Consider the following 23,499-nt stretch of genomic DNA (forward strand, 5'->3'; position numbering starts at 1 on the left):
TGGAGAACCAACCTGTCAATCAGAAGCGCCTCGACTCGTACGTGGGGATGAGAAAATGGCACGTGACGCGCACATCTCTGACTCGTTTTTTTTACAATTGTCTTTACGTCGCGTATAAGAAAATAAGGTCTTTAGCTCTCAGTTAAGCCGTTCTGGAAGTCACATGCATTAAGCATAGCTTGCGTCTAAAGTTTAAATGCCGAAGCAACGTCGTCTGGTATAATTCATTATAAAGCAGTTAGAAATGTATATAAAAACTGCGCTTTAACACTAGGGTCAATGTTTTTTTTGGAAAGGCCGTGAGAAACTAAAACCATTCAAACTACATTCCCAATAACGTACAGGGATTGCTTCCGGTCACGATGCTGCAGTTCAAGCGCTGATTGGCTGTCAAAGCGCCGCCTGCATTGCGGTTTCCTAGCAACGCAGATAAACTGCAAGCAGAAACAAGTTCCCATTGAGGTAGGTGAGATATAGCACCAGTCTATTTTTTAATTATGCATACATTTATTAAGAAACATGTGTTTGTGTTATGTGTTTGGTCCGTTATTCGTAGCTGTATTCTATGTTGCACTGGACTTTTTAAAATAAAACTTCATGGTCTAAAAAAGGAAAATAATATATTACAGTTCATTGTGTTGATTGTGTATTTAGCTATTAACAGTAAAACTGCAAAGTTAATTAGAGGCGTCAGTGTAATATTATTAAAAATCATGTAATCTCCTAAACACGTTTTCTCTGCTGAACTGTAAATAACTTTCAGTTAAGTTCTCAGGAAGTTCTCAGGAAGAAAAACGTGAAGAAAAACTGCTCCTCCTGATTCCTTCACGTGTCGTTCTGTCTCCAGGTGACCCCAGGACCTTGTGCTGTAGCTGAGCGGTGTCTGCTGAGGAGCAGAGGAGCCTGGAGACCGACGGCTCATGGCCATGGAAGTGGCTGTGCTGCCGGTGGGGGGTGGCTGCCGACAGGCCGCCAGTCCCAGCCCTCAGCCCCGCGCGAGCGGCGCCAGGGAGTCTCTCAAGATCCTGGACCCGGCCCGCAAGAAGCTGAGCTCCCTGGAGACGCAGCGGGTCGCGGGCGTTCTGGACGAGTGCATCGCGAAGGTGGAGCTGGTGGCCCTGCTGCCCACGGTCCTGTCCGGCCTGGAGCGGCTGTCGGTGGGGCTGGGGGCCGAACTCGCGGGGGCCCTGCGGGAGCACGAGCGGCTGGGGCAGATGCTGGCCGCCCTGCGGGAGAGGAGCCAGCGTCAGGGGCTGGGGGGCGAGAACGAAGACCCCCGGCTCCCGGGCCTGGAGCAGGCTCTCCGCAGCTCCCTCCGCAGCGTCCTGAGGCACCTGCGGGCACACCCCAGTGCCACCCACAATCTGAGAGGGCAGGCGGGCGCGGGCGGGGGGGCTCCGGGACTGGCGTGGGGTTTGGCATGGGGGCTGACGGAGCTGCGCAGCCTGCTCTTTGAGAAGCTCCTGACCGGCCCCGCGGAGGAGCGAGAGAGGAGCCGGTACATCCAGGAGGTGTCTCTCCGGCACCAGAACAACGTGGGGCTCATCTCCACCCTTGAGAGGGAGGTGGCTGCGGCCGCCCGGGACAGGGATGCTGAGGTAGGCAAGGGGCCCGTTATGCGTTAGGAGATTGACAGTCCAGGTGCTGTCCCTACGTCCTTTTAAGAGCATAACCAGAATGCAGGGCTGCATTGACTTATTTCAAGTCCAAAGTGTTCCTCATGGCGGTGTTAACTCCCATGGAGTTGGAAAGACAGAAATGATGTGCCGTGATGGCAGCCTCTGTATCTAGCCTGCACACATATATTGTACATATGTTCATATATACAGTGTTCTGTCCAGACACTCAGTGTGCATAAGTGTTCATAGATAGATAGATACTTTATTGATACTTTATTCATACCGCCAACCCAAGCCTGGAAGGGCTGGTATTTTCAGTTTCCTGTGGTCAGTGTGGTGTGGAAATTCTGTGCTGTGTTTGTTATGGTGCTGTGAAGATTTCCCCAGAGAACGTTTCCAGTCGCGACACCAGCCACCCTGTCTCCTTGCTTAGATTTCCAAGAAGAATGAGGTCATCCGCAAGCTGAAGGGCTCCCTCCACCAGATGGAGAAGATCTCGGAGGACTTCCTGAAGCGAACCCGGCAGGAAGCGGACAAGCAGACGCAGTCCGACCACAAGGCCTCGGAGAGCCGCTGCGGGCGCATGCAGCAGGAGATGGGGCAGCTGCGCGGGCGGCTCTGCGGCCTGATAGCCGAGAACCGCGAGAGCGAGCTGGCGCTGAGGAAGGTGCGTTTCTTTTCAGTTCCAGGGACCTGAGCCCATCCTCCAGTTTGAACCGAATTACAGTACTAATACAAAAATAATCTCAATTGCCTGCGGCTTCATTTCATGCCAGATTTCAGTCAGTATATTTAGTTATTTTGTTATTTCTGCTTAGAATGTTTGCCAAGTAGAGATTTTTTGAGGCTTGGAAGATCTTTTGAGAGCAACACGGTGGTGCAGTAGCAGCGAAGGAGCCCTGGGTTCAATCCTGGCCCGGCTGTGCTGTCTGCCTGTGTGCTCTCTTCATGTTTGCATAGGTTTCCTCTTGAAACAGATGTCCTTTTAATCACAATACCATTATGGTTGTATATGAGCAAATGTTATTCTTTCCTCAGATGGAGGGTCTGTAGTGGTGGCCATAATGCTAAACAGTGAATGTTGCATTTTCAGAAAAAATAGTTCTATGATGTAAAGTTTTAGAAACTGGTGCCCTGCAACTATTTCATTTTCTCAAGTATAACCTGCTTCTCTACAGAGGAAGTACAAAGTGGAGACAGAGATTGAGAACTGGATCCAGAAATATGATGTGGACATGGGTGAAAAGCAGGTAGAGAAAAGTTTTTTCCCTTCATCCATAGTCATGCACATGATTATGGCGAGAACTGCTCATTCCCAGATATCAATAGAATAGAAAATATATCTGAATTAGAATTCAGTCACTCACACAAATATCTCACACAAACTCCCAGCCCCGAGCCACACAGCAGCCTTCCGAACAAGGGTGAATTATTCTAGAATAAGGCTGGCTTTCTGTCATGGGACAGGTCGGTGCTATTGGCTGTTCTAAGACGACAGAAAGGGACTGTAAAGGGTTTTGGGGCATTGTTGAAACATTTCACCTGAAAATCCAGAGATTGTGAGTCCTAGTTTTGGCATGACTTCACTGTCCCCTTGTGTTCCTCTAAATTGGGATACGTCTGGTCTATATGTGGAAAAAAATATCTTTTTCAAGCTGTGCAGTACACTACCTTTTATAACAACAAATAAAAATAAGGAACACATAGTATGGAGTTATACTATACTTGTTCCTTTACAGTGAACGCACGCCGACAAAGCTCCACACCGGAATTAAAATAATAATTGTGTTCGTCTGTAACATTTTGTTTTCTCAGGGACAAAGTTAGTACTGTAATTCTGTTAAGTGAGAGGCTATCACTAGGAGAAAATGCAAGAATCAGTATCAGTTTAACTGTGGTTTTCATGAGAGTAATAAACACTCGTTCCTGTTTACGCTGGGTTTAGCTGTAATGTCCAAATTTCTTGGGGCTCTCTGTGAATTTGGAAACATTCCTTTCACAATGAACAAAGCGGTGTCTGTGTCGCGCGTAGCCGGAGAGGGACGAGGCAGCGTGGGGCCGCGAGGTACTGTGAGCTTGTCAGTGGTGGCTTTGCCGTTTGTCAGACAGAGCTGGAGGAGCTGTCTGCCGTCTATGCCGAGGAGAAGGAGGAGCTGAAGGAGCTGGAGGAGCACTTTGCCGTGCTGGAGCAGGAGTACAGCCAGATCATGGAGGAGCGCCGCCTGGCCCGGGAGAGGAGGGAGGAGGAGGAGCGGCAGCTGGCCCTCATGACCCGCGCCGCCATCCTCGTCCAGGCCTTCTGGAGGGGCTACAAGGTGCGCAAGCTGATGAAGAGCAAGAAGAAGGGCAAGAAGGGCAAAAAGGGCAAGAAGGGCAAAGGCAAGAAGGGCAAGAGCTGAACTCTCGCCTCCCTCCTAGAAAAACACCCTGCAGCTTCCGCTGTGTTAGGATGAGATATTATCACAGTGGGACAACAAATAAACTTCATTACAACACTTAATAAAAGGTTTATCACAGCTTGGAAAACCTAAGAAACATGAAGAAATTGCTCTTTATTGATTGTATTTTGCTTTAAACACAGAGATCATAACATTGCTAGGGTGTGTTTTAGTATTTTATTGTATAATCCTATGTCTTTAAAGCATACACGTTTACCCTTACATGCATGAGAGCTTTTGCTTTTTCAAGTATTTTTACTGGAGTTTACAACACTTAAGAAGGTCTGGCACATACATTCTTAATTGTTATTCACAATTTATTTGAGGTTTCACTGCAATCTGCATTTGTCCTGTCACTGTTTCCTGGAGGCCACTGTCATTTAAAATAAGAAACTATCCTAAATTTAATCTCGAATATAAAGCTGTATTAGTAGTTTATGAACCCATAAAATATATCATCAATCGTGGCAATACAGTATACATTATTTAGTAATATTTTAACAGATTTAATAGCTGGAATCTTCATCCAGTTTCTGAAATGAATCAAGGAATATTTTCTTCTATTTAGATATTAAATGTCTAATTCCCTGCTGAAAAGAGAAGAAAGAAAACACATTTCAGCTGTGGAGCCTTCTTCGGGGGTCACTGGGTGACAGCAGAAACGTTGTTTTCTTTCTTCTCTTTTCAGCATGGAATAAACCTATTACTTGTACCTATGCAGCCTACGCATCCTGACGCAGCTCCCCACCTGAAGTGTCTAATGTTTCATTCTGTGTTTTGGGATGTCAAAAGAGAGATACATTTTAGAAATAATGTGACACCCAATCACTTTATTCAGAGAAAAAATATCTATATATTTTATATAGCTATACTACAGGTTTGGTGATTGCATGAAACAAACAGCTATATTATATGGTAGATGTCCACAATGGTGCCTAAGTGATCCTCAGTCTGCAGGACATTTATGGAAACTCACATGACAGCACTGCAGTCCTATACCCCCCAGACATTGCTGTAGCCTATAAAAGTTTACAATTAGGCTGCTCTAATTATTCTGGGAAAACTGGCCTCAATAATGAAAGCTGCGTGAATGGGGGAATAAAAGGCAGTCCTTGCAAAGTGAAGTTAAGACACGCTGAGTAAGAGCAGGTTCAGAATCCACAGAGTAAACAACCTTCGCATTTATTTGTCCAGCTCTGTTCTTTTCTATGTGAAACGTGTTTCCATTGCTGTCCAAATAAATAAGACTCTCACACAGGAAGAGTCTCCAAGTAACAGAAATATTTACAGTAGCTAATTTAAAGCTGCTCAGTTAATTTAATGCTTTGGTTATGCTATGGGCATAAATTATGTCTTCTTGTTATTCTTTTGTTGAACCATTTAAATATGTAACTAATTTGCAACTCAAGAAAAGACCCCATCCTAAAATAGAATTCCTTGTTTATTTAAGAAATATAAGTTTTCCTAATATATTAAGACCCTTCTTGGTCCTTTTATACATAATGTTTATACATGGAAAATGCAAGATAATCTCTGGAATCATTTATATTATATTAATTATATTTTCATAGTAATAAAAAACGTTTTAAAATAAAATCTTCTCAAAGGAGCTGAATACAGGAGAGCTGTATTCTGGATCCCTTTACTCTTAATAAATTTACTGCTATAATAAACTTCTACAGTTGGTAAAAAGATCCCAGCACAGTGCAATCCCAAGGCCACAGCCCATCCACTGGGATAGGAAATGCTAGAGGAGAGAAACAAGGCACGTTAGAAAATATCTGGAACACATTTGAGAGCCCTTTCTAATTCCTTTTTAAGATTTATGAGAATTTAAAACAATGAAGCCCATGAGCTGCATGGTGGTATGGTTATTACTCCTGCCATTTCTAACTATTCTTGTGCATTTTTCACTTTTTTACAACCACCACATCCAGAATCGGAGTGTCATGTATTCTGTAGTCTGTGTTCTGTTAATCCTCTGGCAGGAATTATAGTGATGAGACCTCCTGCAGTGAGCTCTGAGGTCCTGGCACTTCACAGGACCACTGTATGACCAGTCCTTCATGCAGACTTGCTCACACCCCTTCAGACCCTTTGGTTTCCCTCACTGAGCTGCCATCCTGAATCGGAATCACGGAGCTTCAGCTGGATTGAGCTCTGGAGATCGGGATGGGCAGGCGACAGTGTCTGTTCTGTGTGATTAACCTTTCTTTTTCAATCTGGATGTGTGCTCTGGATCGCTGTCATGCTGGAATGTCCAGTTTTGGCCACACATGAGTACTCCTGGCAGAAGAGTCAGGTGTCAGGCCAGTATGTCCAGGTCTGTGTTGGAGTCCATTTCCCCTGTCTTGTCTAGGGCTCCAGGACTCCTTGAACATAAGAGTGGTCACGAGTGTTTTCTCAACACCAGCTTCGTCCAGTTTTACACCAGACATAACGCAGATGAGCCAAAAAGCTCAAGTTTAATTTCATCTGACCACAAGACATTTGTTTCAACTGTCATTCAAATTGTCTTTTTGTCATTCACTTCTTTCTTCCAGCCCAGCTGTGAATACTACATTCATGCTGGCAGCTTCACATGGTAGTTTTCGACACTATGTATCCTGAAGAAGCCAGTGTGTATTGGGTATCCAGGTGTTACTGTACCTTTGTCCCAAACCTCTTCACTGCCCATGGTGGCAAGATACACTTGTGTCCTCTTCCAGACAGGGTGACCACTATACCAGTAGCCTTACATGTCTAATACTGGACACCACAGAGGAAAGGGGTTAATGCAGCTGTTTGTGGATTCTGTTATAGCCATCCCCCAACATCTGGAGCCCCATGATCATCTGTCTGCAGTCTGTGAAGATCTCTCTGGCTTCAGCTATGATGATGCTGTGACTCACGAATGAATCTGGAGGGCACTGCAGTTTACAATGGCACTGTGAGAGAGCTTCCTCTCAATGCTTTAACACCATAAAGTGTGCAGAAGTGTGTGACCACGAAAGAATGCAGTGAACGCTTGTTAAAATGGGTTTAAGTGTGAATCTATAAATTATTTTGCCATTTACAAAACATTAGTTGTCCACAATTCCATTGATCTATACACTCTACACATAATAAGCCCCTTTGTCAAATGTAAAGGGGAATAAGTCCCAACTGGTTTTTCAGTAGCTTAATACTTCCAGGGGGGTTTGGCCTTAATGGATGCTGTGGTCTTGGGCCTCCTATGAGGCAAACACAGACTGGCCAAATGGGCGCTTTTGCCTTTATCTGTAGCTCCCAGCCCAGCACATGCGGATTTTGTCTTTCTCATGAGCCCTACATCCTTTTGGGGTCTCCAATCTGTATCCCCCACCTCCTCTTCGCTCTCTGGCCTCCTCCAGAAGTCTGTCTTTCCCTGATAAGGTGCGAGCTCTGTGCTGCTCAGGGGAGGGTGGGCTGATGTCACGTGGGGAGCCTGTGCACAGCAGGTGCTGAAGGTGCTGGGGGTCCAGAGCAGGGGCTGTGACCTGCTGCCCTCTTTCTTCTCCGCCCAGGGAGGCTCCCATGTTGGCGTCTGAGCTGGAGGTCCAAAGAGAGACTCATCACAGTAGGAAGGCAGGTGGCTCTTCAGTCTGTAATAAGGAATACAGAAAGACAGGTTTTATTGAATGTAGTAATGGATCTTCATACAGCTACAATGCTTTCTTCATTCACTTTGAAACAACCAATTATACTTATATAATTATACTTCTTCTGCTGTTAATGGATTCTTGAATTGAACATGGCAAAACTCAGAGTATTCATCACGTCCTTGGTGACGGAGTTATCAATATCACTGCCTCTTTTACACTGACAGCTGGTGTGTGGGGAGTGTACTGGCGCACTATGGCTGCCGTCGCATCATCCAGGTGGGGCTGCACACTGGTGATGGAGGGGATCCTCGTGACCTGTAAAGCGCTTTGAGATGAGTGTCCAGAGATGCGCTATAGAAGTGTAAGCAGTTATTATGACTATAATGAGCTAGAACTGGAGCTGCTGAGATTGGCCGCCAGCTCGTTCTTACACCACAGTTCTGTAGACAGACACTGACCTGTACCTGGTCCTCCTTCCGTGGGCTGCAGTGGAGCGGCCAGGCTTGGGCCGGGGAGCAGGATCGTCTGCCTTGACCGACCCAGTGGACGCAGGGACCCGCGGGCGAGAGGCCATGACCCCCTCCCTTCGGAACGACGTCCTGCCTGCCTCCCCCTGCCCCCTGCATCCGCGCCCGGCCCTGCTGGGCGCCCTGAAGGCCTGCACCCCTCTCACCGCCAGCTCCGCGGCCATCTGGGACACGAGTGGGCCGGACAGCACGTCCCGCGGCAGACAGACCGCGCCCGTGCTCGTGCACGCGGTCACCACACACCTATACCTTAAAGACACAGAGTGATCAGAAAAACAATATGGAAAACATTTCTGTTACTGGTAACAAGCTCGGAAAAACTTTGCTCCTTTAGCCGAACAGGCAGAGCTGCTATTAATTTACGACACGGCCTAGAAGTAAACCTTCATAGAGCCCTAGCCCTTTGAACACTTCACTCCTTTATGCTTAGATAGGGATCTGTGCAGGGAAGTTGTTTTTCAGGACGCATTCGCCAGAATTGGGAGCTCCCTTTTCATACACTCCTGTGGGAAATAGCGAGTTCAGTATTGTAAGGGATTCGGGGTCTCGGGCTTGTGCCCTCGCCGCCTGGGCTCGAACCCGGGTGTCCGGCGTCGCTCAACAGGGGTCTTGCCTGCCGAGCGGCCAACATCCCAGTTATGCGCAGGGGCGTATTCGTTACAATATTATTAAGGCAGCTACCGCAATCGCACGCCGATTCGCCGGGACTGTTTTAATATAATTATTTTGTTTACACATTCGCTACCGAATATTTATGCACAAAAACGAGCTCCGTTGAATTCGCCCGGAGTACAAGACTGACAAGGCTCTTCGACCTCGTACCCCTGTGCAAACCGAAAGGCAAACGCAAGAACAGAAGATACGCTGTCGATCCAGGAGATCAGCGCGAAAGCCCTTCCTCACCCTCGCCTGCCCTGGGTGGTCGTACCGAGAGGCTGAGCTGGATGTTTGGCAGCACCTATCACTTAGCAATGATTGCACGCACCGTATAACTTCATCCATGTGCGCCTCGATATTTGTGTTAGGAGCAATCATCCTTGAACATAAACCTAACGAGCGCCCCGGCTCAAGCATGCCCATATAATTCATGTAGTAGCGTGAAGTAAACCAGTGAACCGACTTTCATATGCAGTTTGATCTGGCTGCTAGTTTTACAGTCCTGCATTCACCACAAAACGTTTGGATTGTCTTAGAATTTGCACTTTGGTTTTGAAGTTTTTTTAAACGTGTGCCACTTTTGTTTGTATTTCTAATCCTACCAATAGACATGTAAAGAAAGTTTAATTTACTTTGACGCCTTTGGTCATGCGATCTCTGCTTAGTTAAGTAAGGTAATCTCGTTGAAGCGACTAGTTACAAATATTTATTTACTTTCTTGTGTTTGCAGATACCCAATTTAGTCTCATAAACTAGCCATTCAACTCGCTTGAATTGCGTCGCTTTTCGATATATTACGGTCACTTCTGGGAAAACCAACAATATTGTTTTGCCAAAAGCTCAACCCTTATATCATAATAAAACGCACCAATTCACAGTTTTAAAACAAACAACGTCGAAATAACTTAATATTATTTAGTTTATTTGATAAAATTCTTACTCTTAATATAACTTAAACAAGCAACATTGACTCTCGAATTCTCCAACTCTTACTTTGTGGTACAACCCAGCTGAACTTTACCATAGTTGCAAAGAGGGGACATGGAAATATTAGTATGTCATAAAATAAAGGATATTGTCCAAAAACTAAAATATTTAAAGAATAATTTAATTTCTATACTTTAAATAAAACTACTAACTCTATTTAATTATTTAAGCTACATTTTCAAAATCCCTAGACTGGCATGTGGTTTGCACACCCCTCTGAGGTGCATTGGTCCGGCTGCAGCAGCGCGCTGCTCCGACACACGTGGGCCAACATGGCTGCCTCCTGCGAGAGACGAGCCGCTTGAGTTCCTGGCTGCTAGCCCTGAAAACGCTCTGGTTTATGTGTTAAAACGTTAGCTGTAGCTACGCCAGGGAGACAGGTCTTGGTACAGCTTGAGAGGCGCTGCAGCAATGGCGCAGAGGAAGAAGAGGTTCACCAGGAAGAAGCGCCATGCCGCGCACCGGGAGCCCGATGCGGACTCGGACGGAGGCGATTTCGAGCTCGCTGCCGAAGCCAGCTGCGATGACACGGCGACCAAAAAGGTTAAATTCCGCAAAAAATCCCAAGGGGACGCACAGTGAAAGGGGTACACGCTGTCTACGGCGGTTAGTGACATGGGGTGGTTTAGTGAACCAGGAGAATGTACTCTTAATCGCATACAATCTGGGTAGCAGTATTCTTGTTGAAACGAGGTATCTGGTCAGCGTACTACTGTACAATCAGCGCAACACTGAGTCAGAGTGGACAATTGTACGTGAAACATTATCTGTTTAAAAACGTAAAACTTCCAATACACCGAAGTGACTGAGATATGTCTATGTGCACGATGTGAAACTGCTCGAATGCCAGTACTGTAATGTGTACAACCGTCAGATACCTTGTCACCACCTTTGTGTTTGCCCTGTTCTCTCTCAGGTGGGTAAGAAACTACCACGCTTCCCAGCTCCTTCTGACTGCCTGTCGGACGTGGAGCCCGACACGAGGGAGCTTGTTCGGGCTCAGAACAAGAAGAAAAAGAAATCTGGAGGCTTCCAGTCGATGGGTAAGCGACCAGAGCAGCTCTTCTTTAATCATTACACTGCTAACTCGGGGTGGAGCTGTGGTCAGGGCTCTGGACGGGTAACTGGGAGGTTGTGGGTTCCCAGGTGAGACACTGCTGTTGTGCTCTTGAGCAAGGTGCTTCACTTGGATTGGTTTAGTAAAGACCCACGGGTATAAATGTGTGCAGATATAAGCTGCTTGGATGTGACTGTCAGCCAGATAATATAATGGAGCTCTGGAAGGTTGTGTTCAGACAGTGCTGGATGTAATATTCTGGATGTCTTCGTGGGATGTTGCACTCTTTAAGGTTTATTGTGACTAAAAGTACAGGACAGGAGGATATTGAACTCCATGATGTTTTTTTAATTCTGTCTGAGATGTGTACAGTGCAGTTACAGTGTCAGGATTACCTGATCCTAATCGGACATGTCTGGTCCTGATGACTGAACCTCGTGCGTGGAGAGCCCCAGTCCCGCAGACCTGATTTCATACAGTTACGAACAACTGATTTCCATACTTGAATAAATTAAAATTGCTAAAGGCTTGGATAAATCACAACATTAAGGACACTTGACTCTTTTGGGACCCTTGTTGTGGATGATATGGTCTGATAGTCATGATTATTCTTGGACAAAGGAGTCATGGGTGGTTAATGAAAAATGTAGTGGCTTACTTAATCAGGTATTTGTAATGATCAGCTTTAAATTGCAAACTTCAGATTCAGTTCAGTGTTCATATAAGTATCTCGGTAAGAAAACTGGATGACACTGATGTAACAGGACATATAGTTTTGGTTTTAGACTGGTTTATTTTTGTGCTTGTATTTTCTAGGCCTGAGCTACCCCGTGTTTAAGGGGGTGATGAAGAAAGGCTACAAGGTTCCCACCCCCATCCAGAGAAAAGTAAGTGATCTGCGGTGCTATCTGGTTTCTGTCCATCTGGACACTGCGTGTCTTGAACCTCTGTATCAGTGCTTGCTTTAGGTTAGTGTTTTTAACAGTCACGTTTCATTAAACTTTACTGATTTTACCCAGAAAAAGGGTACTAAACAGGGTCAGGAAAAGGGAGTAACTCTTAATTAACTGTCATCCTTAGAATTTAACTGAATACATTCTCAAAACATCTTAACTGATTGAAAGGCAGGAAGCTTAAATAAACTGAGGGATAATACTTCTTCGGGGAGCTGGTAGCATTATGCATGTATTCCGCAATGTTATGATCATAAAATGTTACTGATAAGTGGTGTCCAAAAAGTGTCATTTGAAAAACATGGCATCGTTTTCTGTCCTGCTTGCCCTCTCCGTAGACAATTCCACTGATTCTCGAAGGCAGGGATGTGGTTGCCATGGCGAGGACGGGCAGTGGCAAGACTGCGGCCTTCCTCATCCCCCTGTTTGAGCGGCTGAAGGCTCCCCAGGCCCAGACCGGCGCCCGCGCCCTCATCCTGTCGCCCACCCGGGAGCTGGCGCTGCAGACGCTGAAGTTCACCAAGGAGGTAGGACAGCTGTCCTCTCCCAGCACGGTGGCCTGGGCGCCCAGGCGTGTCAGTCAGTCAGAGATCCGCAGAGAACAACCACATCATCTGCCCTGCAACCCCCTTCTCGGCGAATCTGCTGTCGGCCACGTTTGTATTGCTCTGTCATGTTGTCAAGTGGCTGTAACGCAATTTGAGATGTTGCTTATCATGTAAAAGGCTCTCTAAAGACTGATGGGTGAGATAGAACATTTTTCTGTGTCACAACATGGTAACTTTGTTGATCACACTCTTAAAAGTAGCAACCGTTTTACAGCTAAAAAAAACATACAGGTGAGGAAGAGAAAACGTTAAGGTCAAGATCAGCTTGATGGATCCAGGGACACGAGATCACATGCATGTATATAGCAAGTGTTAACTACAGTGTAAATGCCTTAAAAGGAGTGAGAAGGTTAGTTTGTGGCAGGTGTCTACTCTGAAGAAATGCACAAACCCTCTTTATACAGAGTTGTAGCAAGTTGAAAATGTTAATGTAAAGATCAGATGACTGGTGTAATTTTGTGTTGTCGTCTTTCAGCTTGGGAAGTTCACTGGCCTTAAAACTGCGTTGATCCTTGGAGGAGACAGGTGAGTGTGAGCCTTCTGCAGTGGCTTGGCCTTGTGTTTGCTCATGCTATGAAGAGCAGTGAGCAAATTAATAATTGTAATATTGTGGTTCACAAAGTGAAGAATCTGTAAAACGCACAGAAATGATTGCGTATTAAAATGACAGTTGCAGTGTGTGTTCTGAATGGAATATTACCCGTTGACATGATAATGAAAGAGCTGTGTCTGTTTCAGAATGGATGATCAGTTTGCGGCCCTACACGAGAACCCAGATATGTAAGTTGTGTATCAGATCTTTAAAGCAGAGACCCTCCTGTTCCATATTGATCATCTCACAGTTCCATCCTCACAGCTTTCTTTTTGTAAGCATGTTGCAATGTACAGCTCTGGCATTTGGAGCCTTGTGGTTCACGTTCAGTGACCTTGTACAACGGCTGATTTTGTCACTAATGCTTTTGAAGGAGTTCCTACTTAACAAACCTTGAACATGGCTGTTTGGAGTTCAAATGACAATAGCTTCCTATAGCAGTAGTTGTGCAGTTTGCTTTTTTTCTCATTGTATTGCTTAAAAAAACAAACATTAGCCCCAGACTGGCATTATGTAAGGCATTGGCATTTTTTATCTTGTATATAAAGCAAACATGTTTAAGTGTGTCCCTAGCTGAGGCGAATTCAGACGTGTGTTGTCACTCTAGTACTGGTCCACAGCACAGGTTTGCTCAAGGAGCACGTGTCAGAACTGACTCTCTGGCAGCAGTCACCGAGCTCCGGCCCCTGTCTGTTTCCTCAGCATCATCGGCACGCCGGGACGCCTGATGCACGTGGCTGTGGAGATGAACCTCAAGCTCCGGGGTGTGGAGTACGTGGTGTTCGACGAGGCCGACAGGTGAGCGGTGTGGCCGGGTGCAGCCGTTGCCTTTGAGCTGCTTGATCTCTTGTTTCAGAGCTGTGGTCAGTGGGACGCATCTGGTTTTACACTGATGCCTCTACTGCTCATCTTGTCTCTCATTGTGGAGGCAGGGCTCATGCTGGGTAAACTATACGAGTATGTACCCAGTTTTATTTTGGGGTTTCTGTGTGCCCTTGTTTGGGTTTATTGGAATATATAGTTGGTGTGTGGATCCTGACTTAGTCTTTTCTCTGCGTAAGCGGTTTGACAGTGCGTGTCCTGCAGACAGTCCTTTTAAAGGTGGGCCCTGCCTCTGTCTCTCCAGGCTGTTTGAGATGGGCTTTGCTGAGCAGCTGCAGGAGATTATCCGCCGGCTCCCAGAGGCCCGGCAGACGCTGCTCTTCTCTGCCACGCTGCCCAAGCTGCTGGTGGAGTTCGCCCGGGCCGGTAAGAAATCGACCGCCCCCCGTCCTTCAGGGTTGGGTCTATCTGCCCGCCTCTTTCTCCCCAGTAAGGGCCTGTCTTGCTCTTCGCGTTGACCCACGTTTCAAAATCCCGAGCTGTCGTTGTGCCGTCCTAGGCAACAAGCAGAACTTCAGGAACGTTTCTTCCCTTCGTGGAATTGCAGCATCCTGAGTTTGAAGAGGGATCCTGCTGCTTCACAGCTGGACTCCTGAGTGTTGTGCAGGAATAGTTTTCTTAACCCATTTCTTTTCACAAAAAGAATTCTTTGAAAAACTATGTTGAAAAGCCTAATTATTGAAGATCATCTGAACAGCCTTGATGATTCGGACTAGCTGCCAACAGGCTCATTGAAGCTTCTTAATTCAGTCTGGGAGATTGTTTACAGGAGCAGACGATCAAGAAGATCTGATTTGAATGGGGATAAAAGATTCAAATGAAAAAGATGGCTGAAACTCTGTTTTGTTTTCTTCTGCAAGACATGTTTAACCTTTTTTTCTGACATGTTTTCCAGGGCTAACAGAACCAGTGCTGATCCGCCTGGACGTGGACACCAAGCTGAGTGATCAGCTGAAGGTAAGGGTGGAGCTCTGTGGACGGGAGTACAGCACTGACAAGCCTCTTGTCACGTACCGGACTCGCGTTACAATTGGCCAGTCGTTGTAATAATTTTCCTGCGGAACTGAGAGTCACGCCGATAAAGATCAGAATTACTTGAAGGTCTGTAGTTTATCACATTGTGCACTGTAGAGTTACTGATGCATGTTGATTCGGATGAAGATTTTAATGCATAAATGAACAACACATTGACAGCAGCTTTATTTGGTAAGTACCCTTTCTCGTCAGTTAGGGCCTGAATAGTGCCCTATCCTAAACAGTCACCTGTGGTGTTTTAGACTGCATCCAGCCTGAGTTAGGATGTCATAACGTTTGATAGCTGGGTAATCAGAGCAGCCTTCTGGGCGATTGCAGTGGGCTGCGCCCTGTTTGCTGAGCATTGGTCCGGTGACAGTGAAGATGTGTCGTGTCCTGTCCTGTACGTTCACGATGAATACCATAGGCCAGAGAGAGGCAGCCCAGCTCCTCTAACTGAGCTTCCTCGACTCTCTCCCCAGCTGGCCTTCTTCCAGCTGCGGCAGGACGACAAGCCGGCGCTGCTGCTGCACCTGCTGAGGAGCGTGGTGAAGCCCCAGGAGCAGACTGTGGTCTTCGCGGCCACCAAGCACCACGTGGAGTATTTGAAGGAGGTGAGCTGTGACCAAGGGCCATGCGGCCGCAAGCAGTCTCACTCTGTGCGTCGTAGGACAGCATTTTCATTGGTGGGCCAGTGGGAGCAGTGAGTCCGGAGAGGACCAGGGTTTGTTGTTGAGTGGAAAAGAAAGGTGTGAGTTTTCAGAAAACGATCCCCTGTAATGAAAGGAACTTGAATTCCTTATCTCATATCTTTATTACCCTGCAGTGTGCAATTAAAGGTAATCCTTAAATATACTAGAATTAAGACTTGATCAAATAGTAAATGTAATTAAGATGTTCTGTTTCTCAGGTTTTATCGTCGGAGGGGGTGGACTGCTCCTACATCTACAGTGCCCTGGACCAGACTGCGCGCAAGATCAACATCGGCCGTTTCGTCCACAGGAAGTGCATGGTGATGCTGGTGACTGACGTGGCGGCTCGTGGTATCGATATCCCCCTGCTGGACAATGTCGTCAACTACAACTTTCCCTCCAAGGCCAAGCTCTTCCTGCACAGAGTTGGTACGCGTGCACTGTGCTGACTGGGCGGGGGAGACAGTGTGGCCTCTTTGATCACAGAGTCTGCCAGCAATGTCCATCTCTCAGTGGGGTCTTAAACTGCACTGATGTACTTAGCTGCTCACACTGCTATTCAGTGATGCAGGTGATTGACGTGTCTTAGACTGAAATCTGTACTCTTGTCTTATTTTGTTTGCATATTCTTTGTTTTGCAAATGTACAGCATTCTGTGCTTGAAGCTCCAGTTTTGAATGATTTACAGAAATGTAAATATCTGTCTTCAGAGCATCGCAGTGGACAGTGGATTTGATGGGAGTCCCTGTACTAAGTCAGTGCCAGTCCAGAATTACAATATATAGCTGGACACCTTTGCTAAAAACTCTAGAAGAAATGGTGTAACAAAGCTGTTGTGTCTTCGTGTTTCTGTGGCTGCGTATCGCAGGTCGTGTGGCTCGTGCTGGCAGGACTGGAACGGCGTACAGCCTGGTCTGCCCTGACGAGGTGCCCTTCATGTTTGATCTCCATCTCTTCCTGGGCCGCCCCCTTCAGTTTGCCACAGCTGGCCTGCCCCAAGGTACGCTGCCTCTCCTCTGCACACATCCTGGTTAAATCCAAAAGGAGCACAGTAAGACTGCACTGCCTCATCCGTCTCAGGTTTGAAAACGAGCGGCATCTTATATTGCCAGTAGCCAGTACTAGGTATTTAAAGCTTGTTATGACATTGCTATAGACATTTGGAGCTACTGGTTGCTTAACTTATACATTTAAATCAACAAGATCAAGGGTCCATCCTTACGGTTAACTTGAAGAATTTTTAAGATGTTAGATATGTTAGGTGCATTTGTTTGCAATGTATTAAAAGCTTTGTTGTTTAGCATTAAGTGATTTGGACTTCTAAATAGAAAGTCTCTATACTTTTGACATCCCCATCTCAAAAGTCTTTTTCCTTGCCATGGTAGACAGTTCCCTGCCTTTGAGACAGAGCTGTGTGTCACTCTTTCTGCCCGTTTCCAGATGTAGATGGGGTGTTTGGCCGTGTGCCCCAAAGTGTGTTGGATGACGAGGAAGCTCTGCTGATCGCTGCGCATCAGAACTCGCAGGACCTCCAGAACCTGCGCCGCGTGGCGGAGAACGCATACAAACAGTACCTGCGGTCCCGGCCCAGCCCCTCGGCGGAGTCCATCAAGAGGGCCAAGGGTGTGGATTTGTCCAGCCTGGCTGTCCATCCGCTGCTGGGTCAGTTCTGCCTTTCGCTCCTCTCTGTGTCTACTGCCGCTGCTCTGTCCTTCCTTTCCCTGCTGTCTGCCCTCCCTCACTTGTCTCTCTCTTCCTCTTCCCTCTCTCTCCTAACGTATGCCCTTGTTTCCCCCTTTCCTTCCCTCCTGCTGGTTGCCCTCTCCCTGCAGTGTGTAACATGCTCTCTGTGCGCTTCCACACGTAGGATCTGCACTGGGGGGCGAGGAGCTGGACAGATTGAAGATGGTGGACGGCGTCAAAAACTACAAATCGAAGGCTGTAAGCTCCTCAGCCGCCTGATTCTCTGGTTCACACTTTGCTCTTACACAGTGGTCCTTCGCTGTATTTTGCCACTTATTTCTGTAGCTCTTCAGCGCATTACAGGGCATCCCTGATATACGTTTCCCCACTCTAACTTTGTCAAGTTATCATGAACATAACGTACAAATTTCCGTTTGTCGACTAAGTGAATTTTCTTTTAGATGAGGTTTTGTTGCGTAGCTGGAGGTGCACCTAAGAGATGACGAGTTTGATCACATTTTTCTTTGCCTAGAGCAGATCAGGTACTGTCAAGAACATGAGAAGGACAATCGGGCACAATCTGTCCACTTTTAAAGGCAAGGTCATATAAGTGAGCGTTTGGTTAAGTTTATTTCAAATATCCCTTAAAATGCTTAAAATTGTAATTGTAATCTTAAAAATGATTGGTCAATCAACATAAGACATGTACATGTACTGTGTTTGTATACTTACCAGTGAAACAAACTTACAGTGGTCCTACTTATTCCTACTCTTTTGTGGGCAAATTCCTACTCTCTTGTACGTCATCTCGCCAAAAGCTGTGGCGAATGACTTTGTTGGTTTCGACAAGACCATAATTCCAAAGGAGTTGGATGCTATCCATCTGTGTTTATTCCTTTTTATGGCTTATAGGTACATTTAAATGTTTATACTTTTTGTTTAGCTAGAAGAAAAACACTCAGTCCCGACTTTATTCCACTAACTCTCATGGGGGAAAAACCTCCCGCTTTAAAGTGCAGGGGCAACGTTTCCGCTCCTACGGGCGCAAACCCTCCATTTTCACCCTGTTCTGGAGGGGAAGAATGTCTCCCGACGCCTCGTGTCGCCCTACAGCGCGGCCTTCTGGTCCTGATCCCCCATGTGTAACGGGGGCCGCCGGTGCCTCCGGCTTGAGCGCGCACCACAGCTGGCTGCCAGGGCTTTGGGCTGGGCCCCAGCTGGGCCCTGGGGCGCCGCTCGGGAGCTCACGGGGACACCGCTGTCTTCCAGACCATCTTCGAGATCAACTCGAGCAGCAGGACGGCGGCCAGCGAGGTGATGCGGGCGAAGCGGCGCCGCGACGCGGGGCGGGTGGGCAGCTTCCTGCGGGCGCGAGAGGACAAGGCGGCCGAGGGCCCGGCGAGCCAGCCTGCCGCCGGCGCCGCCCTGCAGGCCGAGAGCGACGAAGAGCACATCCAGGTACGGCTCCTCGGCGCCCCCTGCGGGCCAGAGCTGTTTTAGTTAGAAAAGCTTTGTGACAACGTACACCTTCGTCTGGGGTTTTATCTTAACGTTTATCGTGTCAGATTATCAGAGATTTCCGTTACCAAGTCCCATAGAGTTTATTACTCATTTTTACCTATGGAGGATTGTCTTGCCAGAGACGTTACCTGTCTGCTACCTTGGGGACCAGGGTTCTGCCCATCCAGTTCTCCTGGATACGAGGAGCACCTGGGCTCACTCCGGGTGCAGGAGATCTCTTGAACAAGCCCACACGGGACGCGCACAGACGTCAGAGATGATTTATGCGCGAGTCTCAGCAGTCTGACCTGAGCTCCTCACTCCCGTTTCCTCCTCTTCCTCACGTTGTCGGAAGATGAATGCTCTAATAGGCGGGTGTGTCTGCTGGTCCTCTTGCTGGGCACAGGGATTAGAACCAGTGGTGCTGCTGGTTAGGTGGGTGTGGAACAGTACAAAGGAGGTTCCAGATTCTGGGTGAAAGAAGAGAAAGGTGCTCAAGTGTTGTGTTGGGTGTCTGCAGGGAGTGTTTTCTGCAGTGCTGGGTGGGAAGAGGAAGATGACACAGGGAGAGGCAGAGGCTCCGAAGAAGAAGAAGAAGAGGGAGACCTTCTGTGACCAGGAGTTTTACATCCCCTATCGACCCAAGGACTTCGACTCTGAGAGAGGGTAGGACCAGATTCAGGTCACGGCCTTTTTTCTTGCTCTTGAAGTGGTCGGAGTGTCCATTTCGGCTTGTTTCCATTCCTAATCGGTCACTTTTTTTTTTGTTTAATGTAGAGGGGCACTGAAAATAAAATGATATGGTTTACTCGCCTGGGTACTTGCAGAGTGTGTTGTTTCAGACACTCAGTCAACTTGCCTGTTGCTAATTGGGGCCAAGCCTTTGAAAGTGAGAATAAATGTCCCAAATTAAGACATGCTATAAACCAAAAATTCAGAACGAGAAGTATCAGTAAATTAAGTACATGATATACAGTGCAGTGCAGTAAATTGTAGTGATGTTAATCCAATTTTCAGTCTTGTGTTGCTTGACTTTGAGTGAATAGTGAAAGTTGCATAAAGAAGATGCATAAGATACTTGCAATGATCTTTCATTTAACAGACGTCCTCTGGCTTTAAAGAAATGGTCAGAAGTCTGAAACTGAGCAGTGCAGAGTGTGAGTCTCTCCTGCCCGTTGCTGTGTTCTCAGGCTCAGTCTTGTTGGGGAAGGCAGCACTTTTGAGCAGCAGGCGTCTGGGGCTGTGTTGGACCTCATGGGTGACGAGGGTGACAAGATGAGCCAACACAAGAATATGCTGAAGTGGTAAGAATACTGAGGGCCTTCCTGAAGATTGTGTCCATCACTGCTAGGGCCGTTCATTTTCTGTCTTGATTTTGGAGTAATTAGCTGTCATTGTAATCTTTGTCACCAATTTTAATGTCAATGATTCATAGCCCTCTGAGATTTTGACTTGATTTAAGTATGATTTTTGAACATTCAGCTAATGATCATTGTAAGCTAAACACATCTAAATTTATGTGGGAAGGATATTTGTCACATGGTTGCTGATTTATTTTCAACAGCAACTTTAAACATGATGGCCTAGCCTGTGAAACTGCAGGATTGACCTACAAGTTAAACCACTTGTGAACTCTGCTTGAGGCCTTGATGAGGGAGAACACTCAGTGGCTTGTGGTTCTGAATCCAGACATCACTGGTCCAACTGTGTCGTGTTGGTAGCTCTCGGTGTCTCTCTCCAGGGACAGGAAGAAGAAACGCTTTGTGCAGGAGACAGGAAAAGAAGACCAAAAGAAGAAAGTTCGGACAGAGAGTGGCCAGCTGATCAGCAGCTCTTACAAGAAAAACCTGTATCCTTCCTCAGTCTGGCTGGGAGAGAGCCCCCTGTGCCTCTGTCCCAGTTTCCCCTCTGTCTGTAACCCTGTGTATGTTCTGTCTGCACTGAGACTGAGCTGCATAGTTCCTTTCCATCCGTGACCACACGGGTCTCGTCCAGCCCCTTTCAGCTCCTAGTAGCTAATTGATGTGAGAACCTCATCCTGGCTTTTCTTGAAAGCAGGGTATTGGCTTAGACAGCACGGCTGGATAGCTGGTTCCAGATGCTCTCAGCACTTTGTGTAAAAAGAAATGTTTACTGTTCTCAGGCTGCTTGTCGCTGCTACTTGGTCTTGTCTTTCAAGTACAGATCATAGTAGGGATTTTTATCCACTTTTACACTTACCTAACATTCCTATGGAAACATGAGAAAACCCGAAGAAGAGCACTCTAGAATGAATTGGACAGGTATATTTTAATGGGAGGTTAATCTTTAAAAGTTTGAAAGTGACTTTTTACAGAGGCCTACTAGCACCACAGAAATGAGATTATATTGCATATTGTTTTTAAACAGTTATCTCATTTAAACATTTTTTTTTTAAGTGGCACTAGTAGGCTTCTGTATTTTGATAGAATTAGTTGCATTTTTTTGTAACCTTCAACTTAAAGATGTATTTGTATGAAGGTAATATCCAGTTCTACTACTTTGTAACAGATTACCATGTCAGTATGGTGGAAGTGAGTCGTAGTGAGATGGGTTTTTTCCCCCATTACATTCTGCTTCAGCATCTACATTCAACATTGCATGATGCACAAAACCAAATTGCTATCCCCTGCAGCAACTGCCTGATCTGTGTTATGACTGGCATTGTGTGGCTTGGGTATTGTCCATGACTGGTGACTGCTTACTAGAATGTCGTGGAGCTATGTGGAGAAACAGTACCATCTGTTGTTTTTTACTGCATATGAATGTCTGCAGCACCGACAGCACTCTCCCATGCTGTACATGTAGAGGGCAGCAGTGGAGCTGCAGGGTGAGCCCACACACAGGGTTCGGAGCACAGTGCCAGCTGACAGGCTGAGCTGAGACGGGCAGCCCTGCACTGGGGCGGTGGAACAGGAATGCTCAGTCAGTAAAAGAGAAAGTGCAGTTCTCAAAGTCGCAGCGGGGAGTCCGGGAGAGTAAACAAGTGAGAATAAGAAAACGCAGCGAGGAAGGTGTTCGACATCAGGGAGGCACACCCAGTGGCAGAACTTAAATCACTGGAGTGACAAGATAAGTATCTGCTAATGAAGGGCAGGGGTTTCTGATAAACCCCCATACCATGTACGTACGGCCCTGGAGGAACATCGAGACGGCGTGGAACAGGGGTGTAGATGCAGCTCTCTTTTCCCTTGGCGTGTGTCCTTGACCTTTGGCCCCACAGCTATGAGCAGTGGAAGAAGAAGTACAAGATGGAGGATGGAGCATCTGATTCTGAGGGAGAAGGAGGTGGCAGTGGGGCAAGGAGAGCAAGTACAGGTAAGGTCTCCTCCGTTGCAGGGAACGGGAGAGTGGATTCTTCTTGAAATCTGTCTTCCTGTGGTTCTTGGATCTGTCCTAGGATGGATCAGATGTAGGTGGACAAGGACTATACAGTATTTTATCTTCCTATCTAATGCTACTTTGGTGGTTTGCTTCGTTTAGGTCGTTTATGGCCATTGACCAAAAACTGTCCAGTTAAGTTAGTGAGTTGTGCCTCCCAGGCTAGAGGGCATTTCCTCTGTATTCATGTGCCTCCAGCCTCTGTATAAGCATTGATCATTTACATTTATTGCAGAAAAGATTAATCTACAATCTCGTTGTGTACTGAACCACGAGCATGCAATGCTAAGAAACCTTTCAAATATTTTGACAATCTAATTGGCAGAAATTATTCTAAGTCAGCCACATCCACCACCCAGACACATGAATTATTCATGAAGTCTGAGACTCTTGTTTTAACAATTTCCTCAGCTAATTTTCTGAGACTCGGTTCCCAGTAATTAAGCAGTTAAGGAGGGTGTGGCTGTTGAAGGGCCCTGTGTTCGGCTCTGACCGCGGGTCCTGTGCTCATGTCTGCTGACAGGGAGGAAGGGCGGGAGAGGTCTGCAGCCCCAGAAGCACAGCCCTGGGCCCAGGCCGCGCTCCGAGCTGAAGAGCCGGGATCAGATCCTCAAGCAGCGCAAGAAGAGGGAGAAGCAGCAGTTCCTGCAGAGCGGAGGGCTCAAGAAACTCCGCAGGAAGAACAGGCAGCACGTCGGGGAGGTGGCAAGGTCTGGCTTTGGCCGGGGAACCAGCAGGAAAGGCAAGCTGAGGAAGAGGCTCTGAGGAGGGGAGATGAGACGGCACACCCAGCTGGACTCCAGGGCAGAGGGAGCGTCCAGCTCCCACATGTGGACTGCGTTGGAAAGCACATGGAGCTGTGGTCAGACTTCTTGGTGATCAGAGAAGAGGGCTCTGCTTTCATGTCTAAAGCTGCAGTTGAGCTGCCTACTGTTGGTGGCTTGACTAGTAAGACTCTACATATCCCATGATATAACCATTCTTAAAAGCTTGCCCAGCAATTATTTTCAAAACGTGCGTTAGAGAATTTGCATCTCCGATCCATGCTAGTTCTCTGTTTCTGAATAAAAAAAGTGTGGTGATCCATGTTGCTATTAATTGAGTTATGACAGCCACAACCAGGCAGCAGGCAGTAGGGAATGTTCAGGGTGTGCAATACTGAACGCAACACAAGAAGTGGCATCTGTGTGAACCACAGTTTTGGCACTGAAATTGTACCTGTCGGCGCCTCTGGAGTGGAGAGTACGACTGTGAACTTCCATTCCAGTGCAATAGATGAGCTCTCCAGC

The 23,499-nt window shown here is 46.9% G+C and overlaps 3 protein-coding genes across 3 annotated transcripts; 2 read left to right on the forward strand and 1 right to left on the reverse strand.

Annotated features, from left to right (window-relative positions):
* Nucleotides 1-70: 70 nt before the first annotated feature.
* Nucleotides 71-4,156, forward strand: iqcd (IQ motif containing D). Its single transcript, XM_006640470.3, has 5 exons — nt 71-462; nt 848-1,598; nt 2,053-2,286; nt 2,798-2,869; nt 3,725-4,156. Exons 2-5 carry the CDS (start codon nt 921-923, stop codon nt 4,016-4,018), a joined length of 1,278 nt encoding a protein of 425 aa, XP_006640533.3. The 5' UTR covers nt 71-462; nt 848-920; the 3' UTR covers nt 4,019-4,156.
* A 59-nt stretch (nt 4,157-4,215) lies between these two features.
* LOC107079740 (RBPJ-interacting and tubulin-associated protein 1) lies at nt 4,216-9,162 on the reverse strand. Its single transcript, XM_069182191.1, has 3 exons — nt 9,115-9,162; nt 8,118-8,435; nt 4,216-7,659 (listed from the first exon to the last, which is right to left on the reverse strand). Exons 2-3 carry the CDS (start codon nt 8,348-8,350, stop codon nt 7,218-7,220), a joined length of 675 nt encoding a protein of 224 aa, XP_069038292.1. The 5' UTR covers nt 8,351-8,435; nt 9,115-9,162; the 3' UTR covers nt 4,216-7,217.
* A 914-nt stretch (nt 9,163-10,076) lies between these two features.
* Nucleotides 10,077-23,294, forward strand: ddx54 (DEAD (Asp-Glu-Ala-Asp) box polypeptide 54). Its single transcript, XM_015366094.2, has 20 exons — nt 10,077-10,373; nt 10,747-10,873; nt 11,704-11,774; nt 12,179-12,367; nt 12,924-12,973; nt 13,187-13,228; nt 13,743-13,838; nt 14,167-14,288; nt 14,818-14,879; nt 15,419-15,550; nt 15,847-16,057; nt 16,497-16,628; nt 17,069-17,290; nt 17,496-17,569; nt 18,581-18,769; nt 19,332-19,477; nt 20,002-20,115; nt 20,553-20,660; nt 22,053-22,147; nt 22,734-23,294. The coding sequence occupies exons 1-20, from the start codon at nt 10,242-10,244 to the stop codon at nt 22,973-22,975; spliced, it is 2,556 nt and encodes an 851-aa protein (XP_015221580.2). The 5' UTR covers nt 10,077-10,241; the 3' UTR covers nt 22,976-23,294.
* The last annotated feature ends 205 nt before the right edge of the window (nt 23,295-23,499 follow it).

This window comes from Lepisosteus oculatus, chromosome 22 (assembly GCF_040954835.1).
Source record: "Lepisosteus oculatus isolate fLepOcu1 chromosome 22, fLepOcu1.hap2, whole genome shotgun sequence".
NCBI classification, from domain to species: Eukaryota; Metazoa; Chordata; class Actinopteri; order Semionotiformes; family Lepisosteidae; genus Lepisosteus; species Lepisosteus oculatus.

Coding starts and splice junctions, on each gene's coding strand:
- iqcd (XM_006640470.3), top strand. CDS start 921: ATGGCCATGGAAGTGGCTGTGCTGCCGGTGGGGGGTGGCTGCCGACAG. Junction 1,599..2,052: donor CCCGGGACAGGGATGCTGAG/GTAGGCAAGGGG, acceptor CTCCTTGCTTAG/ATTTCCAAGAAGAATGAGGT. Junction 2,287..2,797: donor GCGAGCTGGCGCTGAGGAAG/GTGCGTTTCTTT, acceptor GCTTCTCTACAG/AGGAAGTACAAAGTGGAGAC.
- LOC107079740 (XM_069182191.1), bottom strand. CDS start 8,350: ATGGCCGCGGAGCTGGCGGTGAGAGGGGTGCAGGCCTTCAGGGCGCCC. Junction 7,660..8,117: donor GGAAGGAGGACCAGGTACAG/GTCAGTGTCTGT, acceptor TCCTTATTACAG/ACTGAAGAGCCACCTGCCTT.
- ddx54 (XM_015366094.2), top strand. CDS start 10,242: ATGGCGCAGAGGAAGAAGAGGTTCACCAGGAAGAAGCGCCATGCCGCG. Junction 12,974..13,186: donor TTGATCCTTGGAGGAGACAG/GTGAGTGTGAGC, acceptor TGTCTGTTTCAG/AATGGATGATCAGTTTGCGG. Junction 16,629..17,068: donor CACAGCTGGCCTGCCCCAAG/GTACGCTGCCTC, acceptor GCCCGTTTCCAG/ATGTAGATGGGGTGTTTGGC.